This window comes from Pararge aegeria, chromosome 9 (genome assembly GCF_905163445.1).
Source record: "Pararge aegeria chromosome 9, ilParAegt1.1, whole genome shotgun sequence".
NCBI lineage: Eukaryota > Metazoa > Arthropoda > Insecta > Lepidoptera > Nymphalidae > Pararge > Pararge aegeria.
The window spans coordinates 2,742,417-2,769,529 of NC_053188.1; the positions used below are offsets into that span (position 1 = coordinate 2,742,417).

Sequence of the window (27,113 nt, forward strand, 5' to 3'; positions counted from 1 at the left end):
TTCATACGGCTGCGGCCCGCCACTACGATCTGACTGGTGAGTAGATTAACTTTTTACACCGCTGTTTTTAGCCCACTCACCCACATGAGTTTGAAATAGATTTTTATACGTGATTTTAGTTATATCGTCGTGTTTATGATTTAGTCATTTTTATGCTTTCCTTACTCAAAGGGATAAGGGAAGCGGGACCCTATTACTAAGAATACGCTGTCCTTATCTGTATGTCCGTCTGCCATCAGTTGTATCTCATCAACTGTGATCAGTGGCGTGCATTGAAGGTATGCACAGGGTACGCAGAATATAAAAAGAAGAAATTCTCCAGATTACGATTAATAAATACTTAAGGGTAGGCTTTTGCAATACTTAAGGGTTGGTTTTTTGTAGGGTAGGTGGTTGCAAGGGAAAAATTTCTACTCCGCAGATGATTTTTTTCAATATGACAAAAAACAACTGTGACTTTTTTATTTTATTTTGATATTGAACACGAATTTTCTAATTAATGTTTCTGATTTTTTTTAATTTTATTTTTACTCTTATTATTATTACCGCTATTGTAATATTATACTGTATAAAAATTGCATGTCTTTAAATTGATTCTATGTGTTAAATGCAACCATTGGTTTGTAATATTTGCACTCCAGCTAATGGCTGGAGACTGGAATACACTGTGACTTCGTAATTGATATTAAATGACATCAATGTAAACGTGTGTGTTATTCAAATAATATGATATTTAATAACGTACTTACGCAAATAACTGTTGTGAGACCTTCTCTTGTGCTGTGTATTGGTGACGGCAGAGGAGAATGTATAGTCACCAACCCGGTCCTTCCCGCGAGTGTCGTACGAGGCGATTAATGAAATATAATGGGAAACGGGCAGCAGCGTCCTCTTTGCTACTGCTACCATATACTGCGATCACCAGCCCCTCTGCCCAGCGTGGTGATTATGAGACTCTTCTCTATATATATATAGACTTTGATGATTTTTCCTTCTATTTTATTTTCATAATAAAATTAATTGACGGCCGATTGGCGCAGTGGGCAGCGAACCTGCTTCCGAGTCCAAGGCTGTGGGTTCAATTCCCACAACTGTAAACAATTTTGTTTGATGAACATAAATGTTTTTCAGTGTCTGGGTGTTTATCTGTATATAATAAGTAAAAACACTGCTTTATTTTTTGATATAACTCATATAGCAGGTGGATTTTTTCCATTTTATGCCATCTTTCTGCTTTATGCGAACCCTGGTCATTAACTACATGCACGCCACTGATAATAAGTATTTATGTACCTATACTATTAATAAAAATATTCATTAGTCATCTTAGTAGTACTCACAGAAAGAAAAAGAAAGAAAGAAAAATCGTCTTTATTGTCACACATTTGTGTAAAATGTTACATTTGTGTAATAAATTTGTTAAAGTATATAAAAAAAATGTATGACAAAGCAGCTGGCTCAGTATAGCTGCATACTAAAAAGCGCAGCACTGGTTTTCAGCCAGTCCCATTATCTTCGTCGTCACTGAATCCTCGCGACTAAACAATAACAAAATAATCATAAAAAAGGACAATAACATAGAATAACACAAGCTTACTTTGGGACTAAATGACGATGTGTGTATTGTCGTAGTATATTTATTTATTCGTCATCCAATTTTCATCCAAATTATGCATGCCTATTATTGGATCCTGTTCACAAATACATTACGATTTTGTTTTATTCCCAATCATCATTATTTTGCTTCACGTGATTCGTAGCATGTAGCCATTATTAATTTATTATATTTCTGTGAACAACGTAGACGCTGTGCCGCCGCGCTTTTCTTCCGTATTTGTGGTTTTGCCAATCATTTATGAGACTAACGTTTTTCCTAGTATTTGAATAGAATGTCTGTAGTGTTTCCTCTTAGCTTTCTTACGTGTTGTCAAGGATGAGGAATCTTAAAGAAAGCGGCAATGCACTGGACGTTTTTAGGGTGCCGGTGTTCTTGCTAGGCACTTTAGATTTCTATAAAGCAAAACAGTCTTAGACCGGCTCACAATCTTCGCCTAATTACACATACGGCGATGATTTTATCCTTAGGATTTCAATATTTCATTCTGGTGTTGTTGCACAAGAAACTACGTTTTTTATTTCTAATACTTTTATTTCTTACTTTTGCTTCATAGGTAGCCCTTTTTATCAGGCAACCAATGGTCTCGGCAATACAGGTGGGTGACCTGTATTGCCGAGACCATTTGAGAAAGAGACAATTTTTTTTAAATATATACTTGTGTAAAGTATTTTCCAATTGAAAATTTAATTAATTTTCTTTTGCAGTGATAACGTAGCAATCATGTACGCCCTCCAAGTCGGCGTGTTGGCGAGCCTGTGTGTACTCTCCCACTGCCTTCCACCGGATAAGGTGGGTTACGTGCCCCGGCCTACCTCGTTCACTTGACGTCGTTTAACATCTATTTTGACGCGCCCCGCCGGCTGATTTGTTATGATGGTTTCAGACTTGATGAATAGAAGCGAGCACTTCGAACAGTGCGTGTTTCCAGTTATGACTTATGGCTCTCTCTGTATCTCACAACAAGGCTCACAGTTACACAGCGGGCGATTCAGATAGCTATGCTCGAAGAAGGTTTCTCTACGTGATCAGGAATGATGAGATCCGTAGAATAGCCGGAGTTATCGACATAGCTCTCATGACATAGCACATAGCTCGGAGCACCGATGGACTTTGGGATCCCAAGGTGGTGAAGTGGTGACCTCGGTAAAAACCACGCAGGTAGACCCCAGACGAGGACCCAAGCGGCAGAAGACCTTGGTATTTTGAACTCCCTACAAAAGACCAATGTCCAGCAGTGGACGTTTATTGGTTGACGTGATGATTATGATAAGTAGAGCGAAAAGAGTGGAAAAATTAAATGTCTTCCCTAGAACGAGTTCCCATCAGTGGCGCGCACAGGGTGCTTAATCAGGTGTTAACTAGCCAGATGATAAAAAAGTAACTTATCGATATTATTACAAAACTTTAAAGTAGGCAGTGCTACATGAAGTACATGCAATGGACCTATATCCAGACACCGTAAAGTTTGGTCCGAAAATATAAAAAAAATATATGCGGTCGTAAAATCAACTATCCACGCATAAAATAGCTGCTTACTGGTTAGTTTTTGTTTTTTTTTGGTTTGTTGGTTTTAGGTTTTATTCCATTAGCCATTCGTCCAGTTACAGCCCCACAGACGCCGATCATGGATAGAAATCACGACAGTGCGATGAGAGACAGATAAATTGTACTCCCGTTTTTAAAGTAAAATATTATTTAAATAGTTTTATAAATAACCGAGTTCTGAGCCAACAAACATAAAAAACAACAGAATTATAATAAGTTTAACAATTGCGAACCTCATAATTTTTTTAAGTCTTTTAAGTCAGTTAAAATATAGTGATGATTTGGCTTGTATCACTTCTGGATACTTCCAGTCCTACAGAATTTAGTAAACTAGAATTCTTTCGAGGCCTCCTTATGTAACAAAAAACGTTTTCCTTTATCGTTGTATGTAACCAAAGCATTATAGTATCACATATTACGACGCGATACGACCTTACAGTAATGACATTATGAGTGCGCTGAAAATGATCTTCGAAGCGATCCTTTACGGGATAGAAGCTTAGGCCTAATACACTTATTATAAAGTTAGGTATAAGAGTAGGTACTTATTATGCTTATAAAACATTTGCTTTTCTCTTTTTGAGTAATAAATTGTAGTTTTTTATAAGCGGTTTTTATTAACAAGTCATTTAATTTGTCAGTCTTCTATTTTTCAAACAGCGGCAAATCAAGATTTTTTTTTTTGATAGTAGACTAGATAGTAGTTGTAGATGTATTATTTAATCTAATATCAACATTTCAACAGCACATCTTTCATTACATCCTAAAATTGGTTGAAATCGCCTGACGGGGGATGGTATACACACCCAATTTGAAAGCTCCAGCTCCACACAAGACATTTCAAATATGTGTTGCACAAAAAGACTAACTATATCTTTTCGTTCTTTACAAGTTATATTGTGGCGTACAAAAATTAAGGATCCACGATGAATTGCACGAGTCTCTCTTAAGAACACACTTGACATTTTTATTATTATTAAAACTCTTTATTTGTATACCACAACATTTAAAATATAACAAAAACAGAAACATCGAAAGAAGTAGTAATACAAAAGGCGGCCTTATCGCTTAATAGCGATCTCTGCCAGGCAACCTTAGAATTAGGAAAAAAAAAAAGAAGAGGAGAATAGACTGCTGGTGGTACAAATATTAAAATACATACATGCAAATAACTACATGCCAATACATAAACTAGTGTGCACAAATAGATAAAAAGTAAATAATATAATAAATAAATAAATATAAAAATAAACTAAACATTTCGAAGTTATTGATGTTTACTCGAAGTGTAGTCAGTAGTAGAGTAGTAGAGAAGTCTTCGAACAGAGCGTGTTGCCAGTGATGACTTACGGATCTGAGACATGGTCGCTAACTATGGGCCTCAGAGTCACTCAGCGGGCGATAAAGAGAGCTGTGCTAGGAGTATCTCTACGTGATCAAATCAGAAATGAGGAGATCCGTAGAAGAACCAGAGTTACTGACATAGCTCAGCGAGTCGCGAAGCTGAAGTGTCATAGCTCGGAGAACCGATGGACGTTGGGGTCTTAAGGTGCTGGAATGGCGACCCCACACCGGTAAACGCAGCGTAGGTTGGCCCCCAACGAGGTAGACAGATGACATCAGGCGAGTCGCTGGAAGCCGCTGGAGGCAAGCGGCCCAGGGACTCGCCTGAGGTGGTTTGAATAACTTAATTATTAATTAATTGTATATAACGGTGTATTCAAATATGTAATATATTAATTAATTGAATACACCGTGTATTGTGGAACTCCCTGCAAAAGAACTATGTCCAGCAGTGGATGTCGATTGGTTGAAATGATGATGCTGTTTACTCCTATTTGTGCTCCTGTGAGCCAATGCTCAGTTTAAACATTCATTATGAATCAATAATTAGTCTCATAAATCCGTAAGAAGAAGTATTGGATGACCTTCTTACCGAAATATAATCGCAATAAATCAGTAAAAAATAATTGCTATTCATGCAAATCCGTAGCTAAAGAGACCCGCCTTGTTGTCGGCGGACTGTGTCTCTTGGACTTAAAGTTTAATCATTGTGTGTATTTCCATTGTCGCCTAAACGACAAATATAAAAAAACGTTACATCTTGTGCGAGAATAATATATCTTACGAATAACGAGTACTTATTACTTATCTGTTATTGACCAGTCCTTGATAAGTTCTTTAATTCCACAGATGCAATTGTTTCACATCATAAAAACAAGGAGTATAGATCTGAACAACGCACACGGGTTGACAATTGAGAGTAGACTGGAGAAGTCGGTCGAGCCTACCGGATACCGGCTAGAAATTGAGCCGTATTTAGAAGACGCACTCTTCAAAGGTAAGCCTTGACCAACAATTCTTAGGTATTCGGCTTTTCAGGCAGAACGTGATGCAAGCACTCAAACTGTTTTTTTTTTCACTACAAGTTAGACCTTGACTGCAATCTCACCTGCTTTTAAGTGAAGATATAACCTGTTAGGTTAGTATGGCAGCTAAATTAAACTAGTACCCTTATTCGGTTTCTTCGCGCTTCGTACCGGAACGCTAAATCGCTTAATCAGTAGCTTGTCTTTGTCGGTAGGGTGGTAACTAGCCACAGCTGAAGCCTCACCACCAGACCAGAGAAAATTCTGAAATTATATATACCCAAGTTGCCGGGGATTAACCTCCAGCTTTCAACAACAACAAAAACTACAGCGCTCATCGTGGCGCTAGAGAGGTCTTCAAAACCAAATGTAGTGATAAGTCGTTTATACTGTTTCTAACAGTTTAACAAGAAACAAATTCGTATGAACGAACAAATAGACTATTTGTATACCACAGCACGGCTAGCATGGGCAGGACACAGTTATCTACCCGGGGAAAGGATAAAAATGTATCTTCTCCCACAGCTTTATTAACTCTCAGAGCATGGGCGCGCAAGTGAAAATAATATCCCAATAATATGTGCGTAATAATAATCGGAGGATATAATTCTTGTCTGCTGCCTGTGATAGCCCTGCAGATAAAAAAATGCAAATACAATAGCGCGATAAGGTAGAAGGTACATTTTGGGTCAAAAAACAAACTTACATTGACATTTACAATATTAGTAGGGATTTATTTACAAAATTAAATTTATCATTAAACAGGCGATAAATATGCCAAGAACCAAGGAAACTAAAACTAAAAATTAGCGTAACTAAATCCCTATCCCTACTAATGATATAAATGTCAATGTAAGTTTTTTTGTTACGCTTTCAAGCAAAAACTTCTAAACCGATCCTCATGAACCTCTGTACACATATTCTTAGAAGTGTTAGAAGTAATCTAGGATACTTTTTATCCCGACTTTAAGCTCGGTTCCTTTGGGAGAGGGAATGAGTGTTTGACGATTTTACACCATAACTCGGACAAATAATAACCGATTTGAATAACTATTTTTATTCTATAGAGGTTATAATATGTGTTTGATTTTGCCAAAACTGTGGTTGGAGATAGAGGACAGAACTTTTCAGCGGACAGCAGCAAACCTCTCATTTAAGACTTAGCGATATTGAATACTTTAATTTTTTTTAGATCTACAACTAAATTTAATGCCACATTAAAAAACAAAATCAAACGCAGACATAGTCGCGGGCAACAGCTAGTTATTATATGAAACGTAGAAAAGTGTTTCGGGTTAGGATATTTGAAAACATATTCAAAAATGTTACAGCTTATGCAGTCTGTAACAGATACATACTGTGAAGGATATAATTGTGTTACGTTTATAACAGTGTTACGTTTATAACGGTGTTCTTAAGTTCATGGATAGGACAATAAAAAAATATAGTTTCAAGGAAGTATGGAGACGCTGTGAAGATCGTTGTGATGATGGTGACTATGATTTTCAGGTCACGTGAGCATCAATGTCACGTGGCTGGAGGACTCCAGCACGATCACCGTTCACTGCGCTCACGAGCTTGAAATCACTGAGTCGGAAGTCAAGGCCTACATACCTAGTGACTCGTAAGTCCTACACCGTTAGACATATTAAAAATATTATGAAACTAGCTTTTACTTGGCTTTGCTAGCATGGTAATTTGAAAAATTATGACCGAACAAAGCACTGTTTTAGGACGCTTTTATAAACAATGTTTTGTGTCCTTCCATTCGCTAAGACACGTTAACTTTTAGCATACATTCAAACATGCCCGTGTGAGAACTGGAAACCGCTCTTAAGCATTTGATGTTTTCCACGTCCAAAAGTAGCTTAAGTTACTCCCTCCCAACTAAGTCTATGCCAAAAATGTATTTAATTGTCTGTTTAATTAGCTAGGGCGTGAAGGAAGGATAAACAAAAAAATGCACTAATATTAAAATTAGAGTTGCACTCTTCGAAAGTATAGGTAAAATTTTATAAGCAATTTACAGTTATTTTATATCACTGAAATAGTTTATACACAAAACAGTCCTAGAAATTATTATTCCTGGACATAACCCGCATAAGAGCTGTATTGTAGTGTTAGTAATGCGTAGAAGACCGTGAGCCAACTATATGCTACTGCATCTTCAGATGGAAAATTAAATTTAGTAGTGCTATCCTGTTCCCTGAAGATAAGTATTTACTTACTAGCGGACCCCAGCGTCATCTGTCAGGCTGATTTGTGAATCTAAACCATCCAGGGTGCCATCCAAACGCATATCAAAAAAATCATTCAAATAGTTCAGTGACATACACACGCACACAAGAAATGTATATAAAAGATATCAATTAATATGACATCCTACTTCTGAAGTTGGATATTAATGAGACAACCGACTCCTAATGTCAGATATTAATGAGACATCCCCATTCTGATATCGAATGCATTTGAAATCCCACTTCTGATGTTTGATATTAATGAGACTCTCGCTATTACACGAGAACGCTGTAGCACCTGGGCGCTTTTGTAAACAACTTTGTGATTGCGGCTTTATTTCACTATAGTAATAACGCTGGCTGTAAAATAAAATAAATAATTTTTAATCTCTGAAACAGGAAAGTGCCCCAAAAGATTGCAATAAAGAAAACATCAATGGATCCAAGGAAGCCGATCTTCACCCTCCGTCTGGAGAAGTCGGTGCCCAAATCAACCGTGGGCCATTTAAACTTCAGCTTCAAAGGGAACATGCAGACTGGTAGTACGGAGGCGTTCTTCAAATCAACTTACTATACGAACCAGGACGTCGAGCGGTAAAAGTTTTTATATATATTTTGTACTTTGTCCTCGTTTATTTGGGTTTAAAAAAAAGCCGCAGTAAACAGTATTTACTCGAGATTTAATGAATCTATGTATGTGTATGTAAAGCTCTATGGCAAGCGACCACGTTTCGGAGACAAAGGTCAGTGGGTATACACAGGGTATGCAGATTATATATAGTGAAGAATTTATTACAGTCCACTGCTAGACCAAAAGGCCTCTCCTAATGGGAAGATTTGCCCATAATCAACACGCTGGGCAGGCGCGTTGGTGATCGCAGTAGATGGTAGTAATAGCACTGAGGACGCTGCTGTCCGCTCTCCGTTATATTCCCTTAATCGCCTCGTACTACACCCGCGGGAAGAAGAGGGGTGGTGACAACTGTATTCTCTGCCGTCACCACACGGCAATACGAGTCCCAAGTACGATTATAAATACTTTATAAAGTACGAGTACGATAAGATACGATAAGTACGATTACGATAAGATACGATAAGTACGATTATAAATACTGAGAGTAGTCTTTTTATAACTCTTACAATGCCTATCCTTAATTTTTTATAACTCAATAGCGTACCCAGCCCGCTTCGCCGGGCTAGATTTTGCTTTATTTTATTTAAACAATAAACTTACATCATTAAATTTTTAATTTAAGTCTCATAATATATTAAATCATTTATTTCTCTCCGTATTCATTCTCTTCTATTCTCTTCTCGAACGGGTGGAGATCATTATCTACAACCATGTACACCCAACAATAGAATATGATCATAGCAAATAAAATCTGTATTTGACAGTTTGACAGTTCCGGAGATTCCCTGAAAGTGTCATTAAAATCGGTCCAGCCGTTTTGGAGCCTATACGGAACATACCCACACACTTTCTCTTTGATATATATAGATAGATACTGGAGATTTTCTTCATTTTATATCATCTGCATACCCTGTGTATACCCTCTATGCACGCCACTGACAAAGGTAGTATGCTCAACGATTATTCGGTAGGATATTTTTAATAATAATAATAATTCAATCTCTTTCAATCGTTTCACTAGACACAGAGATGTATAAAGATTTCTGAGAACGGAGCAAATGGCCGGAAACTGTGCATCGGCGACAATGCCCAGCGCGGATTTTCAGTTTGCTCCGACGGTTTGGTTATTCAGCCGCACCGTCCCGTTTCGCCTTCCTTTACATTTGTTTTAGATAAAGTTATTTCAACATTAAAATAAAAATAAAAAATTAAACTTAAGTATTAACTTTAATCACAAATAACAGAAGAGAAATAAAAGAAAAAAAAAATTAAAAAAAATCCCATGCAATATTATTTAGTTTCCATGGTAACTGGAATAGGTAAAAAAATGTATAATGTATTCTATCTCATTCCCTCGCCGGTTGAATCCTATACATTTATGTGTTTTTGTCTCTATGGATTTATTTTTTCGTTTCATCGGGTTTGAAATCACAACGATTCTAAATAAGTTTCGCTTCAAAAATTTCTGTTATAAATTGACAGAACAAGCCCGGAGAGAGAAACATTGTGGTGCCGTACTTCGGAGAGTTCGCTAAACTGTCGGTCGCGGCTATTATCATCAGCACGTGATCATAATCGTTTAAGCCCACCAACCCGAATTGGAGTAACTTGGTTGGTTTATGCTCTCAAACCTTCTCTCCTTCTCCTGTGTCTGAATACCTCTGGTGCATTCTACAATGAAGTCTTCGACTACCACACGGATACGTATTAGCAGAATTCGCGTACCAAGTCGACTTGGAAATCTTCAACGTCTTCCATGTACAGTCTACTTGCGAATTCCCTTACTTCGCCTTTGCCCAGCATTGGGATGACAATAAGCCGATGTTGACGATGAAATATCGGTTAGTATAAGTTGGAATGTTAAGCTATTGTTCACGTAATGGATTAATTTCAGCATAGTAGCGGGCACTCAACTCCGGCCAACAAACGCACGGAGGATGTTTCCATGTTTCGACGAGCCAGGTTACAAGACTATTTTCGAAGTGAGCGTTGTTCGACCGAGGACTATGCTCGCTCTGAGCAATACACCTGTCGCAAAGACTGAGGATATGTAAGTTTAAGAGGCGGGAATTTCCTTACAGATGCATCCCCCCTTTTCTTCCATGGATAATGAATTTACTGCAATCATTTTTAAAGTGTAGTGTAGACATTTTGCTATCATTTTTTTTCTTGAAAGCTAATCACTTTTATTTATTTATTTATTGTTAATAGGTACACAAAACACGTAATAACTAAAGGTAGATCTAAATATAAATAATAACAAGTTTTGTTCTAAGCTACAACCCAAAGTACGTGTACACAACTTGGAATTAAATTAAACAAAAATGAAAAATAAAATTTAAGTTGAAACAGAAAAGAAACACTTAAAAAAATATATATATAATATATATAGATATAATTTATAATCATTAAAGTTATGTGGTGCTTTATAATTTGATTTAAAAAAATATGTTCCTGTAGACACTTAGGACAAAGGGTTTTAAATATTTCAATTTGGTGTTAACACGAGTATTTATAGTTATGAGCGAGAGTGACTTTAGAAAGTTTATTTTATTGAATAACCAAAAATTCACACTTTTACCGCCATGTTTAATGCACTCAAGGCAAATATGATAAAAATAACATGAAAGAAAGTAAAATTTGTATTCCAAAAATAATTGTGTCGGCTCAGTTTTGTATTAGAAACAAAGGATAAATATTTATTTATTTTAATATGAAACGTCGAGGTCGCCAAAACTTTATAGGTAAAATCTGGCCTGAGCTGCAGCCGTACAGCAGAGGAGTTCAGGCTCAGCGAGACAGATAGTTTTTTTAAACACCTATTTATGAAATTTGTCGCAGCTAGACCATCATCGTCTTAAGGCTAACGCCAAACGAATGCGATCAATCGCGTCCGCTGTGGCGAGCAAATTTTCGACCAATCACATGAGTCCCGTGATTTGATTGCAAGCAGGATGAAAATTTCCGAGCACGCAGGCTGGCTATATTAGCGCAAGTGTGAAAAAAAAATTATAAATGCTTAAAAGTAAAAAAAATCTCTTTGGTTTTGGTCTGGTAGGCTCGTCTTTGTCAGTAGTTAGTTTGCCCTACTGACAAAGACGAGCCAGTAATGCCGCATAAAACCGACTAGGAGTATGGATTCAATATAACAGTTTCGCCCGCTATCTTACACTGCAGTGGAATTAAAAAAAATACATATTTAATAGAAGTTAAAATAGGTAATCAAGAAGGCTTTTCTGAAAAAAGGTGGTCTGTTATAAGTTTTAATATGATTTTTTCTTAGCAATGGCGAACCAAATGCAGTCTGGGACCACTTTCAGAGGACACCTCCCATATCGACGTTCACGCTTGGTCTTGTCATCGCGGATCTAAAGCAGCAGGGGGAAAATATTGTATATATGGATGACATTGGAAATAAGATTGGTAAGGACTTTAAACTTTTTTTGAAGGGTAAAGTTTTGAGCGAATTTGGAAAAAAAAACATTGGATCGCGTCACCGATGACCTCGACATGCGCGTCACGTATTACGCCAGACTAGCGACCCGCAGTACAGCTCGTGACATGTAGCGCATATATCATTATTACATTGTATATACTCGACTGTATCATATCAGTTTCTGACATTTGGATAGGAAAAATTCTGTCACCAACATTCATTCATATTATATTTAAGAAAAGTTATGTTGACCGGTCGAAAAGTTTACTTTGTGTATAACTTGTCTTAGTGAAATTTTGTATGGGAATAGTGGTGTAAAAACAGAGCATTAAACAGCATATCGTCACCATTATCATCATATTGACCCATTACCGGCCCACTACAGCGCACGGGTCTCCTCCCACAATGAAAAGGGGTTAAAGCCGTAGTCCACTATGGCCCAGTGCGGGGTTGGTGGACTCCATACACCCTTGTTCTCAAATATGTTATGGAGAACTCTCAGGCATGCAGGTTTTCTTACGATGTTTTCCTCCATAGTTGGATCAAGTGATATTTACATTGCTTAAAACGCGCATAACTAAGAAAAGTTAGAGGTGCGTGCTGGGATTCAAACACGGCCCCCGGAAGTTAAGTGTTAGCCCTACCCACTGGGCTATCACCGCTACTATATATAATAATTATTATTATAATAATGCAGAAACAGTCATATACAACGTGTAACGGAATTACAAAATACTTTTGAACGGTGCATAAGTATATTTAATAAGGAATCACCCTAAATATATTAATACAAAAGAAGCATATTTATATATCGGGGGGGTAGCCTTTAGGAAACTCTCAGACGTCCTTAAGGGAGACATTCCTTTTTGTTTAAAGCGCAAAGTGTTCGACCAGTGTGTCCTACCCACTATGACATATGGAGCAGAGACATGGACCCTTACAAAGAAGGTTGTGCACCGGCTCAAAGTGGCTCAGCGGGCAATGGAAAGAGCGATGTTAGGTTTGTCTCTATTAGATAAGATTCCCAACGTGGAGATCAGAAACCGAACTGGAATCACTGACATCGTTCAAAGAGCAGCGGCCCTGAAGTGGAACTGGGCGGGTCACATATGTCGAAGGGAGGACGGGCGGTGGAGCCGAGTGATTCTGAATTGGCAACCGCGTACTGGACACAGAAGCATTGGCCGACCACCAGCTCGATGGAGAGATGATATTGTAAATGCAGTAGGGAAGAACTGGATGCAGCTAACCAGCAATAAACCGAGATGGCGTGTAAATGAAGAGGCCTTAGTCCAGCAGTGGACTGAGATAGGCTGATGATGATGATGATGATGATATTTATATATACAAACTAATTCAAAACATTCCAAGTGTTTATATATGACAACCCTATTGAAGGTAAGAAACGTGTGACCTGTGAATATATAACCTACGTTACGCTAATAAAGTCACAGGAGACCCTTGATTTTATATTTTCATGTGATGTTAGGGCTGTTATATCTTCTTTCAGTAAAAACTATGGCAATAAATAATGTGCCTCTAAACCCACTGAAGTATTGTTTGGGTTTTCATTGACACGTTGTATATAATAATAATGCACAATAGGCTTACGCTTAGTCAAAAAGTTACTGGTACTCCCGGACCAAAAGTGCCCATCAGACTGGCATTGCATGGCATTGCCGCGCTGTATAGCGATGGTTAACATGTCGAAGAAACCGATGGAAGACAGTCCATAATATCTTTTCAATAAGTACTTTATATCTGCCACTTACTTTCACCCTTGACTTTTAACTGCCAAAGATTTCGCCGATTCAATCTCAACACTCGAGTGTACAAAGTCCTAAAACGAGTGGCTATGGGCCCATAAAGTTTATGATAACTTTCACCATTTTCCGGCGAAATTGCGCCCCCGTCTGAACAAAGAGTAATGACGTTCGTTTATGGCTGATACATCGGGGTCTCGAGGTTTTTGGCGCGGATCATAAAATAATTATGTCACACGCTTTCCAATAAATGATTTTATTCAAACGAAACTTTATTTATTCAAATAGGTCTACAGGCAAAAGCTTAAACACAGATTTTTCATTAGTAGTGTGTTGACAATTTCCAATTTTGTTGACTTAAAAGTAAACTAACCTTGCTTTAAAACTACAGTTTTATATGACTAGCAACCCCTCGGCTTCGAACGGTTGTAGAATCTTATGTAGGGCAGTTTGAAGTTATTAAAAATACAATACGTTAATAGATTAATTTTATCTATCTCGAAAGGTTTAGGCCGCGTTTAGAATGTAAGCGCACAAAAATAATCTAATTACAATAGTTTGAATAAATTTACTTTTTTCTACAATAATATGCGTATTCACTACACATATACCTTTGTCTAGAAGAACAGCACTAAACGCAGTAATGATATCTCGATCCCCCCAAATAAAGACATAATTCTAAAACATTAAAACAATACTGATTTAATTGATAGTATTAAGAACCAGTGGTTGTGGACGGGTTACTTCTACAGCCACTTCACTTTTGGCTCTTTTTCTCCGTCACTTCATCCTTCTCTGTTCTGATTCTTTTAACATACGTAAACCGGACAGACAAACAGAATATAGAAAGTGAAAACCGAGGAGGTAGAAAAGTATGGCAAAGCCCGAAACACTCCTTTGCACTCCGAGAAAGAGTAGTCAGGAGCGGGAAAAGGTACCTGAACAAGGGAGTTAATTGGGGACCTTAAGGAGTGCGATAACAGGTAGCATGTTGGAACGATGGATCACTCAGGCGTTCAGAGGTCACGGAATGTTAAACACCTACCTTTTCGCAATCGGGAAAGCTCCAAGAGAGGAATGCTACTTTTGTGGAGATGAAGACACCCAAAAATGCGATTTTTGAATGTCCTGCTTGCACAGACTTTAGATCTTAGCACAGGGAGCGAGCAGTAATGCAGAGTCCCAAAGTCTTCGAGACCCTACTAAAACTCTCCGTTGGTTTGTTGGTTTAGTTCTAAATCCTTCCAATCCGAAGGGAGCGAAATAAATGCCGTCCTAACCTTGATAAACCTAGCCGTTTGCTTGCTTTAAATTTAGTTATTTGGTCGCGTTATTTAGGAAATGAGGAAAAATTAATATTACGTATCGGGGAGGGAGTTAAGAGCATGGTGTCAGCGTGGCCAATATAACATTATCTTATGAGCCTAGTCAAAGCGGGTGAAACTGCAGGTAACAGCTGGTCTTTTATAGCAGGATGCCTGTGCATTGGGACATTAATAAGTTGAGAATGATAATAAAAATAATGCTACTATACACCGTAATAAAATCAGATGACTACTCGCAGTTTATACCGAAAAAAGTGGCCAATTGCTTGTATAAGATTTAAAACATAATATGTTTAGACTTTGCTCGTCCTAATTCTAACTAATATGATAAACGCGAAAGTGTTTGTCCGCTCTAACTGCAAGCAATAGATTTTGGCGTAGAGTTAGTTTATAGGATGGAGAGTAACGTATAACCGTGTAACAACGTTCAGCGGGATTTGGAAAAATCGTACTAAACCCGGACAAAGAATCCCAAGGCTTTAATAATAATTTAATATTTTGAAATCTTCTTATTATTTCAGTTGTAGGTAATATTTGTCCCTTTTATATTTGTTTTTACAGTCGGCCATTTTGCTCGCGTTCGCCACCAAACTCTTAACGACGGAATCTGAATTCGATGATAAAACCCACCCCTCTTTCTTTTGGTTTATCGTTTATCGAAAAAGTTTATTATTGAACTTTATTCCGCTTAACCGGATTGAAAAAGGCCATTTTAACTTGGATTCGACATTTTTTCTCTGTTAATATTAACAGCTTGGGTTTGAATTGCTCTAACTTCATAGCTTAATATTCATTTACTGTGAGATGATTATAACGAAAAAAATGCCTGAATAAGTTGGTTGTGGGCTCGTCTTTCCCCCCGGGCGCGTTTGGAACCCTCGGGCCTCGTAGCTTTAGGTTTGAGTTGGCGGATGAAGTTGTCACCATTCTCTAACAATTATGTAAACAATATGAGCTCGAACGTTTCATAAGTACTTGTGATAGGACTACAAGAATAAAGAATTTTTCAATTTTAATTTTAATTTAACGGGCGCCCTCAGAAGGAATCATTATCTCGTTCGTGCAACATTTTTTATTGATGCTCCACTCGTATTAGTAGTAGCGTGATGTTATAGCTTAAAGCATTTGTCGATAAATTGGCGATACAACACAAAAATATTTTACAAATTCGAATCAGTAGTTGCTGAGATTAGTGCGTGCAAACAAAGAAACTCCTCAGCTTTATAATATTAGTATAGAATTTCCTTAATACACGAATATAATTTAATTTTTGAAGTTATACTTCTTTTGGCGCGTTAGGGCAAAATGATGAGAGTAATTTTTTTACGATGCGCAATCGAAAACACCGTAGAACATATCAAAAACCGACACCCCGAAGTTAGCTATAGTCAACAATTTTGTCAACACTTTGAATTATCAAAGTCTGCGGGCTCATTCCGGTGATTTCATTGAATCAATTGTACAAACAAAAATCTCAAATTTTAATGATGAAACTTGGTCCGATAATGAGATAACTAGATAATGCGTTATAATCAATCTTTCAATGTATTAAATACCTTTTACTATTGTTAGAGTTCTTTTTTCTACAGACGCAGAATAAGGAGAAAGATAAATTTTTTGAAAAGATTTTTATTCTGTTACGCCAAAGAAGTATAACGTCTATCGCGTGTACATAATTACACACACTTTTTTTTATATTGTAGGCAATCACAAAGATGAGACCACTAAACTGTTCTCTTTTTTCTATAGAGCTCCGCGTATTAGGCCGACCCGAGTACTTGCAAGCTTTAGAAGGCGTTAATAAGAAAGTTCTGCGAGTGATCACGCAGGTGGCATATCTATGGCAGGTGCCCCTACCTCTTACTCGACTGGACATCGTAGCTTTGCCGTACTATCAAGGAGTGAAACCAGTAGATAATTGGGGGCTGATTATTTTCAAGTGAGTAAATAATGGTTATTTATGCAACTGTTATTTAAGTAAGCTGTTAGTTAAGTGCTATTTTACATTGGCTTAGGAATCTATCCTACTGTGATGAAGAAAAGATAATAAAATGATTCTTCCTACTTCAACAGAGTTTTTAAAATGGGCCAAAACTATAGACATTCACATAAAACACATGCATATACACACACAAACACTAACACACACTTGCACACATACACACACACACACACACACACACACACCCGCATAAATAAGTCGCTGAATGTTTTTATTGTTTTTTTTTTCTTGTATTTGAAACTTAATCATTGTTTTTATTTATCTTTGTTTAATTCACTCTTATTCTCTTTTTTTATTGGCATTTACTATGTTCTACTTTTGTTTTATTGGTACTATACATTTATTGTTGGAGGTGGGCGTTAATTGTTGCGATACAGTTTATACTACTGCAACAGTTATCGTGGCACCATGTTTATTCTGTCAATTCTGTACCCTTACCAATGTTCTGAATAAATGAAAATAATGAAAAATGTTGTATTATATAGGGCATTAAAACATGAATATATAATAGTGTCACATGAGCGTTTATATACCTAATTATCAACAGCATACTAGACTTTAGCTACACCCATTGTATAAATAAATAAATATACTACGACAATACACACATCGCCATCTAGCCCCAAAGTAAGCGTTAGCTTGAGTTATGGGTACTGAGATGACTGATTAATATTTTTATTATCTAATAATACACATAAATACTTATAATATACATATAAACACCCAGACACTGAAAAAAATTCATGCTCATCACACAAACATTTTGCAGTAGTGGGAATCGAACCCACGGCCTTTGACTCAGAAAGCAGGGTATCAGTAGTAGCAGTATGAATCCTGTATATAATAATCAGAATCAGTTAGCCGCCTGGCGCCGTTAAAACAGCCTGTCCTATTAACTTCATATCATCCATTATTGAGTTTGTACAAATAAACCAAGTATTTATTAAATAATTATTTATTGTAGTAGTTATTAACATTTTGTATAGAGCAATTATTTACATTCACTTGATTGTGTTCTTTAATTTTGGAAGTTCCCGATTCCATAGTACGTAAATATTTATATTTTCTACTCCACTATTATTATTTACTATTGAAATTAGGTACATTCGACACGTTTCACACGTTCAATCTCTGGTAGGGACGATTTGGGAAAGGCTTCGGCTGCGGCTAGTTACCAGCCTTTCGACAAAGAAGTGCATAGCGTTCCTGTAAAATGCCATGTAGAAACCGCTGAGGAAACCCATACCCTTATTAACCCATACCGATTTAGTATAACTGATATACCCCTAACTGGTTTGCCCTTTACTTCTACTTCTTTTTACTACGCATCTAAAATTGTATCATCACTTGCCACCAGGTAGGATTCCAGTAAAGGGCTAACTTCCTCCAAGTGTAGGTAAAAACACTAATAAAAAATTATAAAAATTATAAAAAAGCAATGTGTCATCTCTTGTTTCAAACGTGTCTCATTGTAATATAGACCTTTGAAAAAGTAGATCGAAACTGCAACGTTTCCTACTAGATGACGCTACAGTGGCTATAAGACTGATGTGAAAGGCAATATACTAATTTCGGCATCGGTAGGAGAGCCGTAGCTTAATTGGAGAAAGCGATTGTCAGAGCGTCGCAGGTTCAAATCCTGTCAGTTCCGAAAATTTTTATTTGCAATTTATATTCATAACATTGATAATTCCTCCAAGTGTAGGTAACAACACTAATTATAAAAATTGCAATAAATCGACTACTACAATCTTATTGATTGCGCCACCTGCCTCACATCTATGTTTTTCTTTTACGCCTTTGGTTGCCTGGAAAGGATCGCTGTGTAGTAATAATGCCACCAAGTTATAAGCTCTTGCTCTCATATATCTAACCCTTCTCATTCTGAGAGAAGACCCTGTAGTGGGCCGATTAGGGGTTAATGATGTTGAACCACTTTTTTCTTTGGTGTACAGTAAAAGTGCATTCATTCCTAACCAAAACTTTAAGGTTAATTCGTGAAACGAAGCTAGGGTTTCGTGATTCGTACTTCAACAAGGTAACCAACAAGAAGTGTGAATTGAATAAATTATTTTTTAATAAGTGTTATTTTTTTTTATTCACCAAGGGAGAGTGATCTGAGCAACCGTGGTTACCTGCAACTGGCGCAAGAGATCTCGTACCAGTGGCTCGGCGGTTTGGCGACACCTGCCTGGTGGTCTGACGCTCACATCAATAAGGCGCTTGTCGGATACATGGCTGCGGCGGTCGCCTACACGGTAGTAGACCAAGTTTTTCATCACAATTGCTTGGAAGTTGTATCTATCTTACAGCGCCCTGAGTCTCATAATCTGGGATATTAAGCACGCGTGTTTTATTTCAAATTACCGCACGTGTTTTATTTGTGCGTCACTGCAATTTGTTGACGAAGCATTCGGTCATTAATTACCGGATTATAAAGTAGTTTACTTGAAGTTTTTGTATGACTTGAAAAATAAAATTTTTGTTTTAATAAATACATAGTTCTACTTCCACATTGATACACTTAATATTTTTTTTTATAATTTATAATAATTAGTTTTGTTAAAATTATAGATATGCAAATATTTGTGTTGAGTGTTTGAGTTGTTCTCGTGCACCAAATCGTTTAGTTGGAAAAACGGTCCAAGATGGCCGCCGCGCGCCCACACAAAATGGTGGATTACATATTTATTCACAACTCGGAAATTAAGATGAAATATTTGTTTGTTGAATGTTCCATGTTTAATGGATATCAATTGGCTAGTATAATACTATACACGTAACAAAATGTAATTCGTAATTTTTTAGTAGTCGCCATCTTTTATTTTAAATTTAACATTTACAACTCCCTCAATTAACTGTGTAGGTTTTTTTTAAATTTTTAATTTAATTACTCACCAGTATAAGATGTGATGTACGCATTTGGTTGTTTGATAATTATATTATATTTACTTTACTTATACATGTCAGGTTTTATTTATTTATAAAAAAATTACTTGTTCATGTTCTTTTTGACACGTGTTCCTAATTTTTTAATCTATATTCTTTAATCATTCGTGATAGATAAACGACGGTTCGGAGATGGAGGGCAAGTGGCCGATGACAGTACTCTACTCGCTGTACTACGAGTTCAGCAAGCGGTACCCGCACTCCCGGATCACGGGGATGAAGCAAGAGACCGCCTGCACGAAGATTGAGCTACTGTTCCGCATGTTCAACTACACCCTTGGAGCACCCACGTTTACGAAAGCGCTGAAGTCATTCATGAAGTTGAAGTGAGAGTTTTACTATTACGCTGGTAGTTTCTGAGCCTATTCGGAACAAACAAACTAATAAAAAAATCATTCCTCTTAGTAATAAGAATATAGATATATAGATAACCTTTAAAACCCGCATTGGAACAGCGTGCTACAATACTCTACGGTACAAGGCGTGAGGCCTTTTCATTTGGTTTCCATATTAAGGCAGATGTGAAAAAAAAATATTCGCCATTTTGTGATTGTTATAATGTGATAGTATTCTATTAATGAAGACTTTCATTTGATACCCATTACAAGAGAGGTGTGAAAAAAAAAATGTCATCAAACATAGGTAAAAACACTTACTAAACAAACTACTTCACTTTTCAAACAAAAAAAAAGATAAAAATCGGTTCATCCGTTCAGGACAGGAATACGCAGACACACACCCCGTCTTTTGTGCTTCGTTTATTAAAAAGTGTTGCAGACAATTCAAGACCTTCACCGGCGATGACATCTGGAAGGCGCTGCACGAGGCGGCGATCGAAGACAGCAGAATACCCAGCGACGTGGACATCAAGACTGTGGCCGCGAGCTGGATTGACAAGGACAGGTTGCCGCTTATCACCGTCAAGAGGAACACCGATACCAGCTCTGCTATGGTCTCCCAGGTACACCACTTCGTTTTAATGACCACGAACACGGCTAATTTGACGGCTAAATGTGACGAGACAAAAATTAAATCCCCAGTCAAGGGGTGAAATGATCGTGTCCACCTGTCAAAACACGGTGACATGGAATAGGAGGAGTTTTCAACCCCACTTTAATATTACAAGTATATAATTTCCACTAGGAGACCGTTTCGGAGAGTTTCGGAGATAGATAACGGAACGCTTACAAAAATTACAGATAATAAAACACGATTGCATAAATATGCAATCACGCAATATAATATCACTCCTGTAAACTCGAAAGGGTTACGCATATGCTATGGATTAGTATATCGGGTTATAACCAGATTTCTATCAGAGATAGTAATAGTTACACATTTTCTGCGACTGAAAACAGTTAGATCGGATTCGGAAGTTAGTTTTTTTTGGCGTCATAAATCGATTTAAGCTGGCTGCACGCACGTTAAAGCATGACTCTTTGTCACGTTCTGCCTGAGCTAAACGTGCAAGCGAGAGTGCAAAATAAGCGATAGAGATGCACGATCGGCCGAAGCGTTTGGCCTGTGACGCATCTATTTTTCTTCTACTGAGACGAGACGCACATTATTACTAAAAATTATTATCTTTAAAACGACTCTATAAAGAACGCTTATATTCGTTAAAAAAAATTCTTGTTATAGAAAGTTTATCTGCGTGAACGGCCGCACGATGTCCCGGACGCTGATAAGATGCTGTGGTGGGCACCGATCGTGGTGTGGCGCAGCGATGATGAGAACTTTACCAACAGCACCCCCATCACATGGATGAGGAACCACAGGGATCTGAACCTTGTGAATATGCCGGACAAGGAGCACTTCATCATTGTCAATCCTGAGGAGATTGGTTAGTTAATCATGGTGATTCCACCTTTTTAAATCACCATCATCATTATGAATCCATTACAGTCCTTGGGCACGGGTCTCCTTTCAGAAAGGAAATGTGTAGACCGTAGTCCACTACGCTTACCAAGTGCGGATTTGTAGACTTCTCTTCGAGAGCATTATAGAGAACTGTCAGTTACGCAGGTTTTCTCACGATGTTTCCCATCACCGCATAATTGCTTACAACCCACATAACTCTATAAAGGGAGAGTGTCGCGTCGGTGATCGAACTTGGTCCCCCCCAAAAGTGAGACCGAAGTCCTAACAAAGTTATAATGGCTTTTTTATAAAGTGTTAGTTTCAAGGGTAATCTCAACGAAGCTGAAGTTCCATGCAGCGCGGTGCATATTTCGTAGGACTAATGGACGTTCTAACCATAGTTCAAAGGTGCTGGTGTGGTTACCTCTTGTCGGAAGATGAAGCTTGTTAGACCTTCCACAAGGTGGCCAAACTGCATTTAACAAAAAGCGTAAAACCGCTGAATGCAAACGGGAGAAGAATGGCGCGTGAAAATCCCTAAAAACTTAGCAGTTGATGTACTTTAGTTGAGATGATGACGATGGTCACTTGTCAAGATATAATAGAAGTGTAGTGGCCGTTATGGGTTCCGAAAGAAACCAGTTTCTGGAAGTTTTGCCTTACTGTATTTTTCTTCTTCTCCAGCTCCATTTCCTGTAAACTACGACGATCATAACTGGAACCTAATATCCAAGTACCTTCAAAGCGAAGACAGGACCAAAATACCTGAGCTTACTAGAGCAAAATTACTACACGATGCTTGGAACTTGGCTTATGCTGGAGAGCTGTCTTTTGCTACAGCCTTGAACATGACGCTTTTCCTAAAGCATGAAAGACACCATTTGGTCTGGGATCCAGTGTTTACCATGATAGATCACCTTGGGAGGCACATATGCTCTTGCATAGATGATAAATTTCGGGTAAGTAACATTCAAGCAGCTTTCTAATGCAGACCACTTTCGTTTCCAGGGCATAATTTCCCGGCAATTTCTTACTACAAACGTATAATGGTACTTAAGTCTGGCTACTTTTGCTAAGAAGAACTAACAACTTTAACTTCACAAATGGTTTTACATTCCTATCAGATCTCTAGAAAGTTCATCTGTTTAAAGAAAATTTCAATGGGCTATTAACGTTACTAGACGTGCTTGCAGACAGTTCAAAGACCAATAGGAGCTAACATGGCACGCTATGAGATCTACCAACCGTAACCAATAATTTAAAGGATGACATAATTATTCAGATGCGTACCCTCCATAAAAGTTTAAAAAACCAAATCAGGAAAAAAAAAGACTTGTGTGTACTTATGAACACGCGTTAGAAGTTATACTTATCATTATCTAGTTGTCTTATTATCGGACATCCAAGTCTCACTCAACATTAATAGATATTTGTTCTGTGGCTCATTCCGGTGATTTAATTGATTCAACTGGAATCAATTAAATCACCGGAATGAGCCCGCAGACTTTGACAATTGAAAGTGTACACTGTCAAAGCTTTTTCTGAAAAACTTAAATGTTGACTATAACTAACTTCATGCTGTCGGCTTTTTGAGACGGTGTGCGCCCGCATCTTAAAAATTTACTCTCATCATTTTTCCCTGACGCGCCAAAAGAAGTATAACTTAAATAAAAAATACGATCCGATCTGTTACAAGTTTTTTAATAAATTAAATAAATCCTAAATTTAAATACTTTTTAAAACGTCCTGGCACGATTTCTAGATTAATTTTATGTGCCTAGGCTTATGTGCGAAACCTACTCACCCCACTCTACGATGAACTGAAAAAAGACGTGAGGGACGACGAAGAAAATTGGAGGAAGAGTCTACGTTCGTCCACCAGGAATTTCCTCTGCAAGGCGGGCTACAAACCTTGCATACTTGAAGTCCAAGAACAGTACAGCAAATGGACGGTAGACCCTAATCCTGATGAAGGAAACCCGTGAGTTGCCACGTTTTAATATATTTTCTTATTACTTGTTTTCTTTTTGTCTAGTGCCATCGGGTAAGAATTAGAATTATTTAGTTGTAAACTTCTCTTTTCTGTTTGAAAACTATACAATTTGGCGGTCTTATCGCTACATAGCGATCTCTTCCTGGCAACCAAAGGCGTAAAACACAGCTCAAGAAGAGAGGTAGGTGGTGCACACAAATAAACATATATATTTGCATATACACCTATATATACAAATATACTATATATAGAGAAGAAGAAGAAGAAACACTTTATTGCAAGTATAACATACAGGAAAAGAAACAGTAAGGAGTATACAGTACACAATGTAGACATGCAAAGGCGGCCTTATTGCTGCAAGCAATCTCTTACAGGCAAACTTTGTAGATAGGACTTACTTTGTAGTTTTAGGAGAACGGGATAGTGCCAAGAATATTGATAGATATACATAAATACCAAAAAGTAAAGATACAAATACATAGATAATTTACATAAATATACGTAATATTAAAATATAAAATATTCCTAATTTATGTAAATATATAACAAACATAATATATATAAGTAGATTTGAATACATAATTTAAAAGTGACATTAGTAATCACGCCAATACGTTGCTCCACTGCTGCATGACTGAAAAAGAAGCAAAAAAACACACATTATTAATTCTTCAATGTTTTATTATACTAGACCTGATTATTTTCTCTCACAAGATTCGTACAGATACAGTACACAATTTTATATTGGGCGCCCCTAAACCACCCACTACGCTCGGAATATTAGAGATTGTCTACTTCATAATAGCTATTATTTTTACAGGTTATAAATATACTATATCCTCCTTTCCGTGCAGAGTAACACTAAAAATAAATATTTTCATCTCAACAGTATATCCAACCAGTACTTCTGCCCAGTATTCAGATGGGGAACGCAAAAGGAGTGGGATTTTGGTCTACAAAGAATAATATGCTTCCCACCATCCAGAAAGCAGAGTGAAAGGACTTTTCTGTTAAAAACCCTAGCAGGATGCCCACGGGACGAATTCAAGGTAAACATAATATTCTATTAAGAAAGTGTGTGCGTGTAACCTTTACGCGCGATTGAAGTAAAACTTTTATCATAATTTATTGATGAAAGAGTAAAATGTTTTATTTTATTTGTAGATTGAAAAGCTGCTGAACGTAACAGTACTGGAGGAAAATGGGAACTTCACTGAAACTGACATGTTCCTAATCTTTAGTATGCTAACCGGTAGCTCGCAGGGATATACAACGTTGTTTAATTTCCTTACAAAAAATTGGGTGATTCTCAAGGAAAAGTGAGTATACTTAGAAAATATTATTTTTCATCATACTTGCTCGTAACGAGAACCTTATATATATTATTCCATCGATATAAGGCTTTATTTTGGATTATAATCAAATCAAATCAAATCGTTTATTTGCAGATTGGATTACATTGTTGGTAGGTACACAAAATATAGGGACAAACAATCCGCCTTAGATGGCATGCAAAAAATATATATGATCGTACACTAATTCCTACTTACTATAATAATACTAAACACAAATTCTCAATATGATTCTTCCAATTAAGGCTATTGTCAATTTGCAAGCCTAAAAATTTTGTGTTTGTTGTTACCTCAATTTTTTTACCTAAATACTACCACTACTAATACCAATGTCTAGTGCCATACTATTACCTTAATTCATGAATGTCATAATTTTTGTTTTGTCAAGATTAATAATTAAACTGTTAGATGTCAGCCAATTAATAATGTTACATATTGTATCATTTATATCATTTTCAAATTCTATTTTATCCTCACCCACAAAGATCACTGTGCTATCATCAGCAAATAAAACCATCTTATGATCGGTTACCCTGGGAAAGTCATTAATATATGCTATAAACAGCAGTGGACCCAATATACTACCCTGCGGAACTCCAGTTATTACAGTTTTTGACTCTGATAGATATGCAGTTTCAGTTTTATTGTACCCGACTAAACTTGTAATCTGCGTCAATTGCTGCCTACCTGTCAGATATGAATTGATCTATTCCAGTGCGTTCCCTCTAATGCCATATACACTAAGTTTATGTATTAATATGTTATGGTCAACGTAGTCCAAAATATTAGACACGCCTGTATTATTTTAAAATGACCATACGTGTACTTTATATATCTATCTATCTTGTAATGAGGCCCGCTTCAGCGGATGCACTTCGACCCTTCAGGATCTTTTGTGCTTTATATATGATAGATAACCCGATTAGGTTTAGTTCGTACCTCACTGCAAGTTATATTTACGAAGATGGACCACTTAATTTAGCCGGATAATACAGATAAGATAAGTCGTCGTTACTGAAAACGGGTATTAGTAATATTATTATGTTTTAAGGTACTCAAGTAGAACTAACATCTGGGACAATATGATAACCGCCGCCACAGCCCAGTTCACAACACAGGAGGGTCTTGACTTAGTTACAAATTTCTACGTGGAGCATCAAGGCGAGTTCGGATCCGCTGAACACATCATAGAGAAGTCCATGAGGAATATAAGGGAGGAGGCCAAGTGGTCGGCGGACAACCTACCCGTTATCGAGAAATGGCTGGACAATTATCTGGAAGCTGCTAAGAAGAACGAAGATTAGTATAAGAACTGCGATTTGCACACGAAAGTTGGTTAGTTGGTCAACAAGAGCCAAACAACACAAACAAAATGTTTACTTTCCTCTCCGGCTTCAGGCGACACTGATCTGTTGAGATAGGATGCGCGCAAAAAGAGTTATGTCTTCCTATTATCTCGTCAATATCTATAAAAAAAATACGAGTAATGGGTAGAGATAACTATCTCATGGTGCGCAGCCTTACTGGAATGCTTAGCTTAGCTCACGTCCGAAATCAATAATTCATGATTAAATATTTTCTGTTCGAAAAATAAATTCTCTTCCTACATTACGGTGTCCATAAGAATATGGATAGCTATTCTTATCTCTCTTTTTTTTTTAGATTTTGGGTTAAATTGATTATTAACTTAAAGCGTTAATCAGTGTCGGTTATTAACTGTGTTTCTACTGTAACTGTACCGTTGCCAATGTATTTGCATCATAATACTGTTTATTAACTGTATATATATTCATACACTGTTATTATAGTTAAGTACGTCATGTTGAAGTTTATAGAATAATTATTAGTATTATTAAGATTATCAAACTTTTGTATAAATAAAAATATATTATTTTAGTTAAATTGTGCGTTTCATTTGTGATAAATTATATCGCGCAAATGTTTGCATTCTCCATATGCGTTCTGGAAAACGCAAAGATTGGCGCCAGATTAAGTTCTTTTTTAAAGATGATAGCCGTGCTTTTTGTATC

General features: G+C 37.1%; 1 protein-coding gene across 1 annotated transcript; it reads left to right on the forward strand.

Annotated features, from left to right (window-relative positions):
- Positions 1-26,910, forward strand: LOC120626384 (aminopeptidase N). The gene is made up of 17 exons (XM_039893894.1): positions 1-36; positions 2,323-2,407; positions 5,357-5,504; positions 7,042-7,156; positions 8,169-8,363; positions 10,298-10,453; positions 11,687-11,826; positions 16,677-16,866; positions 19,037-19,187; positions 19,993-20,204; positions 20,656-20,839; positions 21,520-21,721; positions 22,423-22,697; positions 23,520-23,719; positions 24,621-24,780; positions 24,896-25,050; positions 26,135-26,910. Exons 2-17 carry the CDS (start codon positions 2,339-2,341, stop codon positions 26,385-26,387), a joined length of 2,805 nt encoding a protein of 934 aa, XP_039749828.1. The 5' UTR covers positions 1-36; positions 2,323-2,338; the 3' UTR covers positions 26,388-26,910.
- Positions 26,911-27,113: the final 203 nt, after the last annotated feature.

Coding starts and splice junctions, on each gene's coding strand:
- LOC120626384 (XM_039893894.1), top strand. CDS start 2,339: ATGTACGCCCTCCAAGTCGGCGTGTTGGCGAGCCTGTGTGTACTCTCC. Junction 20,840..21,519: donor GCTCTGCTATGGTCTCCCAG/GTACACCACTTC, acceptor TTCTTGTTATAG/AAAGTTTATCTGCGTGAACG. Junction 24,781..24,895: donor GCCCACGGGACGAATTCAAG/GTAAACATAATA, acceptor TTTTATTTGTAG/ATTGAAAAGCTGCTGAACGT.